Source organism: Pseudochaenichthys georgianus, chromosome 16 (assembly GCF_902827115.2).
Source record: "Pseudochaenichthys georgianus chromosome 16, fPseGeo1.2, whole genome shotgun sequence".
Classification (NCBI taxonomy): domain Eukaryota; kingdom Metazoa; phylum Chordata; class Actinopteri; order Perciformes; family Channichthyidae; genus Pseudochaenichthys; species Pseudochaenichthys georgianus.
The window spans coordinates 45,476,791-45,485,835 of record NC_047518.2 but is presented as its reverse complement, the minus strand read 5'-3'; the positions used below and the strand labels follow the sequence as shown (position 1 = coordinate 45,485,835).

The 9,045-nt window shown below is 41.7% G+C and overlaps 1 protein-coding gene across 1 annotated transcript in view; it reads right to left on the bottom strand.

The window, feature by feature from the left end:
- Positions 1 to 9,045, bottom strand: part of LOC117460513 (SH3 domain-binding protein 5-like) — a 43,610-nt gene that overhangs the window by 3,299 nt on the left and 31,266 nt on the right. Inside the window, 5 exon segments of the mRNA XM_034101967.2 lie at positions 326 to 545; positions 2,578 to 2,620; positions 6,294 to 6,324; positions 6,327 to 6,423; positions 7,086 to 7,250. Of these exon segments, the coding sequence (XP_033957858.2) occupies positions 326 to 545; positions 2,578 to 2,620; positions 6,294 to 6,324; positions 6,327 to 6,423; positions 7,086 to 7,250 (556 nt within the window).

Here is a 9,045-nt window from a genome sequence, read left to right as displayed (position 1 = left end):
AACTATTGTCTGCATTGGCTATAAAGGGTATTAATACCAATTGACAGAACTTGCTCTAATCGTGCAAATTGCTCAACATATGCGAGTTGGCATCCGGCCGTTTGGATTTGCTCGGGGTCCGTATTCTACATCTCTATCAGAAAACGTTGGATTCCTCACGAGTTCACAGAGCTGGAAAGTAGACGACTAGCGTGTCCTCCATCATGTTTTGAAATGCTTTGTCTGCTGTGAAGTGAGTTCTCCAGGGAATAAAAGCAGAGAGAGAAAAGCCAGAAGCCAGTGAGTGAGGAGCTGCGAGGGTAAAGAGAGAGGGAGGAGTACTCACTGGAGATCCGGTCCGACTCCATCTTGAAGCTGGAGCCGTCGTCCCCGGAGACGCTGTGGCCCTCGGACCCCACGCCGCGGCCCCTCGGCCCCATGGAGGAGCTCCTCCTCCGCTCGTGGATCTCGTCGGAGATCTTCTCCAGGTTCCTGAGCGCCATCTTGTACTCGCCTTTAGCCCGAGCGAGCCGGGCCTGCCGCTCGTCTACGATCCTCTTCAGGTTCTGGGGGAGGACGGAGGTCATGAGAACGTGTGTATGGAAGCGGACATGAGACTCGTGCCCAATCATTTACACTGAGGAGAGAACGACGCTAAGATAAGATAAGAAGATAAGAAGTACTTAAACGAAGGCATTGTACAATGTTACGGACGTCATGGTCTTAAAGCTTAATACAGTGTAACCCTAATGACATGTAATCGTGAACAAAGTGGCATCCTGGGAAGGGCACAGACATGGATCTGTTCACGAAGGGTTTTATGACACAACAGAGAAGACGATGAGGAAGCTGCAACACCCAACTGTTCTTTGTAGGGTGTGAGTTGTTCCCACATGTTGTTGTATTCTTTGTTGTCTTCCTATAAAACAGTCTGGCACACACAGAGCACTCGGAAGGAGTCGTCATGCTTGCAAGCATTCTTATATATATTATATTGTGTTCTCTAGATTTGAAGTTGCTACGACAACAATACAAATCTCAATAGAAATAAAATAGCATTAAAAAAAGTAGAAAATATACATGTTGAATTACAAATGTACAGTAACAAAATATAAAGCAGGATATTATACGTCAGTATGTGAGGAATGGAATATAATATATTAGATTGAAACTAACATCCAAAGAATCAATATGCACACTTTGGATTCAGTGCATTTCTACCTACTGGATGGAAGTGGAGATGAGGCTCGTGCCAAATAATTTACATTTAGAAAACTGAATTTGCGGCACTTAAAAGGTGGGGTCGGTCATTTTGGAGAAACCAGCTAGAATTTGAAAATACACAGCTGGAAGAAATCTGCCACTTCCTCACAGAGCCCCTCCCCCAACACACACGAACGCGCACATGACCAATGAGGGCACGAGATAAGATGGAAGGCTGACAGGCAGGTAGGCCATCCAGTCACTTTAGCCGGCTCAGATGATTGGTCGTGCTTTTTACAGGGCCACGGCTTCTACAGATGACTTTTTTATGGATTTTTTGTCAAAGCACTTCAGATATTCATTGCTATCGGGATGTTAAGAGCATTCCATGGAATATAACAAAAAGTGTATCTCGAGCCGGTTTCTCAAACTTACCGACCTCACCTTTAAATCTGACTTAAACTAGATGTAAATATATTTTTGTTTACCGTACTTTTCGGACTATAAGCCGCGACTTTTTTCCCCATTTCTTTTTGTACCGCTAACGGCCACTAGGGAACCTCCTAAATCTATGGATTTTACAGGTACAATTAGCCACCTTTAACTCTATGGGCTCTAGGACCGGTCCGTGCCCGCCAACTCTAAGCGGCGGGCTCCAGCAGGAACAGCTGGAGGCCGGAAAAGAGTGAGACAGGTAGCACGCCAAAGTAAAAGTGGAACCGAGAGACAGAACGAGAGCAAGACAGACGGACAATTTAGCTGCTGCGGCTTATATGCAGGTGCGCTTTATAGTCCGACAAGTACGGTACATTTTAATGGTGAGTCTTTGGGGCCATGTGTCCACATAGAACCGTGTTAGCATACATGCAGTGGGGGGAGCTCTCACAGCATGTAATGAAAACAAACCCCTGTCCCCAACGCTTCAGTTATTGATACTATTTCAAAGATATTTAAGTGACTTATTTTGAATATATTGATTGTTGCGCTTTTATGTAGGTCTTAATGTGTGCATATGTACACATGTGTCAGTTGATTGTATTGTATATATATATGTTTTTATATTTGTATTTTGAATTCCTCGAGATTGTGGGAAACGGTATTTCGATCTCTTTGTCTGGACACGCAAACTGAAAGATTGACGATAAAGTTGACTTTGACCTCAAAATGAGAGAGCCTATAAATGAAAAGGATATCAAATGTCAAATTAAACGTAGCCACAGCACGGCTTCTCGGGAGAGTCAGCTGTTTTCTGAGTGTTTAGCTGAAGATGTTTCACCCCTGGTCGAGCTTCACAGCTTCATAAACATCTGCGGAGAGAACATCGTACTCATTGTGACCTTCAGAGGAGGTGAAGGAGGAGAAAGGGAACTAAAACTAAAACACAGCGTCACGTACCTCCAGCTGCAGGTAGCACTTGGCCTTCATCTCAAAGTAGGGCCTGCAGAGGAAGAGGGAGGAAGAGGAGGAGACCGTTAGAGGAGAGACAGAGTAACCCAGAAAACAAGCAGTACCCACAGCATCACCATGGTAACCTGGAGGAGAGAGTGGGGGATTAACAGCTGAAAACACACTGAGGACAGGAAAACAAAGACGCTGAATGTCAAGGTTTTTTTTAAGTAAGTGTTTTAAACTTGAAGAAAGTATATTATAAACACTACGTACTGATATACACCTGAACATCAGCAGGAGAGGACTCTTTAAAGTAGAGACACTACATACTGATATACACCTGAACATCAGCAGGAGAGGACTCTTTAAAGTAGAGACACTACGTACTGATATACACCTGAACATCAGCAGGAGAGGACTCTTTAAAGTAGAGACACTACATACTGATATACACCTGAACATCAGCAGGAGAGGACTCTTTAAAGTAGAGACACTACATACTGATATACACCTGAACATCAGCAGGAGAGGACTCTTTAAAGTAGAGACACTACGTACTGATATACACCTGAACATCAGCAGGAGAGGACTCTTTAAAGTAGAGACACTACATACTGATATACACCTGAACATCAGCAGGAGAGGACTCTTTAAAGTAGAGACACTACGTACTGATATACACCTGAACATCAGCAGGAGAGAACTCTTTAAAGTAGAGACACTACATACTGATATACACCTGAATATCAGCAGGAGAGGACTCTTTAAAGTAGAGACACTACATACTGATATACACCTGAACATCAGCAGGAGAGGACTCTTTAAAGTAGAGACACTACATACTGATATACACCTGAACATCAGCAGGAGAGGACTCTTTAAAGTAGAGACACTACGTACTGATATACACCTGCACATCATCAGGAGAGGACTCTTTAAAGTAGAGACACTACATACTGATATACACCTGAACATCAGCAGGAGAGGACTCTTTAAAGTAGAGACACTACGTACTGATATACACCTGAACATCAGCAGGAGAGGACTCTTTAAAGTAGAGACACTACATACTGATATACACCTGAACATCAGCAGGAGAGGACTCTTTAAAGTAGAGACACTACGTACTGATATACACCTGAACATCAGCAGGAGAGGACTCTTTAAAGTAGAGACACTACATACTGATATACACCTGAACACCAGCAGGAGAGGACTCTTTAAAGTAGAGACACTACATACTGATATATACCTGAACATCAGCAGGAGAGGACTCTTTAAAGTAGAGACACTACATACTGATATACACCTGAACATCAGCAGGAGAGGACTCTTTAAAGTAGAGACACTACGTACTGATATACACCTGAACATCAGCAGGAGAGGACTCTTTAAAGTAGAGACAATACGTACTGATATACACCTGAACATCAGCAGGAGAGGACTCTTTAAAGTAGAGACACTACGTACTGATATACACCTGCACATCATCAGGAGAGGACTCTTTAAAGTAGAGACACTACATACTGATATACACCTGGACATCAGCAGGAGAGGACTCTTTAAAGTAGAGACACTACATACTGATATACACCTGAACATCAGCAGGAGAGGACTCTTTAAAGTAGAGACACTACATACTGATATACACCTGAACATCAGCAGGAGAGGACTCTTTAAAGTAGAGACAATACATACTGATATACACCTGAACATCAGCAGGAGAGGACTCTTTAAAGTAGAGACACTACATACTGATATACACCTGAACATCAGCAGGAGAGGACTCTTTAAAGTAGAGACACTACATACTGATATACACCTGAACATCAGCAGGAGAGGACTCTTTAAAGTAGAGATGCACTTCTGCCTCTGGAAGCATCAGTACCTGCTGGAGGCTGACACAAGGGATTTAGGAAGGAGGGGGGGGGGGGGTCTTATGCAACATTTTAGAATATAAATGAAAGCTTTACTGAAGGACAAGTTCATCCTCTTACTCAGCAGGGAACTTATATTTCCTGACAGCATTTCAATATAAAAAGGCAGTGAGAGGTTTTCATCTGTGCACAGAGACCGGGAGCTTTAACGTCCTCAGCTTTAATTTAGAGTTTATTCTTTTCAGTTATATATTTTAATATGATAAATTCTTCAAATTAAAAATACCTAGCAGTGCAAACAGTTTTCTCTTTTTATACTTAGTTTAAAGTACATCTAGATGCTTATTTGCATGTTATCCCCAACATGTACACTTAATTGTGATCACTGTCTTTCTGCAGAAGAACATTAAACTAATATGGATTCCCGCACACACAAATCCAACTTAAAATGTATTTTAATGTCAGATAATATTTCCAAAATGTAGGGTTTTTCTCAGTGACGAATCAGTGAAGAACTTGGACATGTTTTCCATCTCAAATACAGGTCTGTCAGTCGATGAGAACCGTAAAGGTTTGAATGTTTTGAACATGTGTAAGACATTAGCTCAGTCTTGTTCAGAAATACTGAAATCTTGCAGATGGGAGTTATTTGTTCTGCGTTTTCATCTCGAGCAAGTCACCTGGAGCGGTACTGATTCTGGGTTTTGCCACAGCGGCTAAATCGTTTCCTCAAACTAGTGAAACTGCAGGATCACATCGTGAGATTAACCCGGACTTCCCCATCAACACCTGACTGTTTCAAATGGAATACGCACACAGGTAGAAGTGGTTTAGTTTCAGGGAGCAACCACTTTCTTTCAGAGGAATAGAGAAGAGACAAACTGAAGACTGATCCGACCACGTCAGGCCGAACAGCTGTGACGTTCAGAAAACCAGAAACCTCATAAAGCACAGTTTCACGTCACAACATGGTTTCAATACGGAGCGGAGACGAGTTTCTGGACGACAATCGTCAAGTGTCTTAATGTGAACAGGACAACAGATATGTCGCGTTGCTGTCGACACCTCGCGGTGACAGTAAAATGAGTCCTAAAAGAAATCCAGAGGAAGCTGAAAATATAAATATGTAGTATATCTCCATTTAGTGATTTAAAATAAATACTTAGATAAGGTGGATTATTTCTAATAAGACCCAAAATAGCCTTCTTTTAACCCTGGAATATGCTTGACTATTTGGGCTGAACTTTAGTTTTAAATAGGATTTTGAGGTTAACTCCTTTATCATTTGTATCCAAAATGTAGGACTTAAAGGGGCCATTTTACAGGCTTTAACGTTAAAAAGGGTAATGTATATTTTAAAGAGGAGGCTTAATATAAGGAGAGAAAGATGCATTTGTCCGAAACAAATACTTCACAAGGAAGACTTTCAGCAGGTTAAAAAACTCTGATACAACAGCATTTTAAAGACTCAAATCTTATATAAACGTACGCTTTTTTGGAAGTAAGAAAAAGTGTTATGCTCACAAAACGTCTCCATCATTTGAGGATAGAAAAAAGGCATACCATTTTGAGCTGATCTTTGATAACTTGAAAACAATACATCAAATCAGAGAACAGTTCTTAGTAAAGAAATACAAAGTAATTGTTAGAAGTTCTTCACTTGTCCTAACCTTCATTCTCTAGATTTCCAAAAGTGTTTTTCTCTTTTATAAAGTGGCCCTTAATCTCCCAGCACAACCAGGTGTTACAGGTGAAATGCTCTCAGCTGTGCTTTTCTCCCTGCCTCATTATTAACAATCATTAATCCGTGATGTGTTCGCTGGCAGTGGGACAGCAGACACTTACTTGGACTTGCTGATGGTGCGTTTGAGTTTTTCTCCAGCTGCTTCATGCGGTTGATGGCCGCCGTATATTTGGCCGCCGTCTCTTTGTGCACCAGCTCGCTCCTCGTCTTGGTATTCTCCGCCTCCATCACCTGTGACGGCCAATCAGAACTCAGCATCAGCCAATCGATCCCATTACATCATTTATATTGTACATATGTAGTCTTTTAAGTGTCCCATTGACTTCACATCGCAGTGTAACAAAAGGGTGACACGTGTACAAAAAGTGAGCAAGCAATAATTAAAGAAAAATTGATTAAAAAAAAACGGAATGCAAAAAATAAAGACATAAATATACACATACACACACATATTCATGAGCTAACTAAAGCTGGTGTGTCAGGGAACTCAAAGTGTCAGAAAATAAAACCCTCTCTCTTTTCCTCCGTACCCACATCTCTAAAAACGGGGCTACAACGGAGCGGATACAGATTTGCATCCGATATGACGTAATATCGGAGATGTGGGCGGGCTCTAGACCCACGGGCCAATCAGAAACGTTGCTGTCAGAAACAATGAGACGTGTTTTGGACGTAATGTGGTCAACAGGGCTGAAACAGAGGGACATGAGGGATGTCTAAAATGTTAGATCTGTTTGGTAATTTGAGCAAAACACATGTTTTTAATATATTTTTATATATCTGAGACCCATAATATATGCCTAAAAATAGCATGATAGGAAAACTTTAAAGCAAAAAATATAATATAGACAAATCTATGAATCAGCCAACTGAACCCCCTCTGGTTTCCTCACCCGCTGCGTGGCGTGGTTCAGCATCTCCTGCCAGGCGGAGTCAAACTGCCGGTGGTCCTCCTCCAGGAGGCGCTGCTCCGCCAGAGAGATCGTCTCCTTCGCCGCCCGAAGAACCTCCGACGCTCTCTGGAAGTCCTGAGTGGAGCTCTGGGCCTCCAGCTGGGCCTGAAGAGAGGGGGGGGGGGCGTCAGAAAACTGATGAGTCATCGGTTTGTGCCGTTACTCTCTGTCAAAGCGTCTATGAGTTTTTATAAAAGCGCTATATAAGTGTCATGTATTATTATTAAAATTATTATTAAAAACTGACGAGTCATCGGTTCTTTGATGGGTGCAGTGACTCATCATTTAAGCGTCTTTGAGCATTAGGAAAAGCACTATAAAAATCCCATTTATTATTATCATTCTAGGAGTTTAATCCAGAGGAGGGAGAAGTACTCAGATCTGGTGCTTGAGTAAAAGTAGAAGTACTCAGATATTGTACTTGAGTAAAAGTAGAAGTACTCAGATCTTGTTCTTGAGTAAAAGTAGAAGTACTCAGATCTTGTTCTTGAGTAAAAGTAGAAGTACTCAGATCTTGTACTTGAGTAAAGTAGAAGTACTCAGATCTTTTACTTCAGTAAAAGTAGAAGTACCAGAGTGTAGGAATACTCTGTTAAAGTCCTGCATTCAAAATGTTCCTCAAGTGAAAGTAGAAAAGTATTCTCATCTAAATATAGTGAAAGACAGTGAAAGTAGTCGTTGTGCAGATTGGTCCATTTCAGAATAATATATATATATGTTTTATAATGATTGATCATGAAAGTGTTCTCAAAGCTGGTGAAGGTGCAGCTAGTCTGAAGTACTTTGTAGACTGCAGGGTAGCTGGTGGAGGTGCAGCTAGTCTGAAGTACTTTGTAGACTGCAGGGTAGCTGGTGAAGGTGCAGCTAGTCTGAAGTACTTTGTAGACTGCAGGGTAGCTGGTGAAGGTGCAGCTAGTCTGAAGTACTTTGTAGACTGCAGGGTAGCTGGTGAAGGTGCAGCTAGTCTGAAGTACTTTGTAGACTGCAGGGTAGCTGGTGAAGGTGCAGCTAGTCTGAAGTACTTTGTAGACTGCAGGGTAGCTGGTGGAGGTGCAGCTAGTCTGAAGTACTTTGTAGACTGCAGGGTAGCTGGTGGATTTACTCCAGGTGGAACTAAAGTCTGATTCAACACTTGGTTAGATTTCACTTCAGTCATCCAGATCTGTGAAGTAACTAAAGGGATTAAATACATGGAGTGGAGGATAAGTACACAGTAGCATAACATGGAAATACTCAAGTTAAGTACAAGTACCTGAAAATTGTATTTAAATAAATGTACTTAGTTACTTTACTGCTTTTATCATATTCACCAGATATGTTCCCTGCAAGTCGTTCTCTGTCATTTATAATGTATTTGACCTGGAGCAACTTTTATTACTTGAAAATGCAATATATCCTTTTTTCATACGAAGCAATAAACGTCTGGATGTCGACGCCTGAGGTCGTTTTTGTCACAATACAAAATGTAACTTTGATGAGATGCCTGCCTGAATATCTCTATCGAAACGACACGATGGGAAGAACACCAGCAAAACTCAAAAGGGAAAACAGATGAATGAACACAGAAAAGACGAACACCTGCACTTTGGAAAGAACATCCACAACATTCATCTGTTTGCAACTCATCATATTCCAATTACTCTATAGACTATTCTGCACTATTGCTATTATATTACCGTACTTTTCGGACTATAAGCCGCAACTTTTTCCCCCATTTTCTTTGTACAGCTAACGGCCACTAGGGAACCTCCTAAATCTATGGATTTTACAGGTAAAATTAACCACCTTTAACTCTATGGGCTCTAGGACCGGCCCGCCACCTCTAAGCGGCGGGCTCCAGCAGGAAAAGCTGGAGGCCGGAAAAGAGTGAGACAGGTCGCGCGCCAAAGTAAAAGTGGAA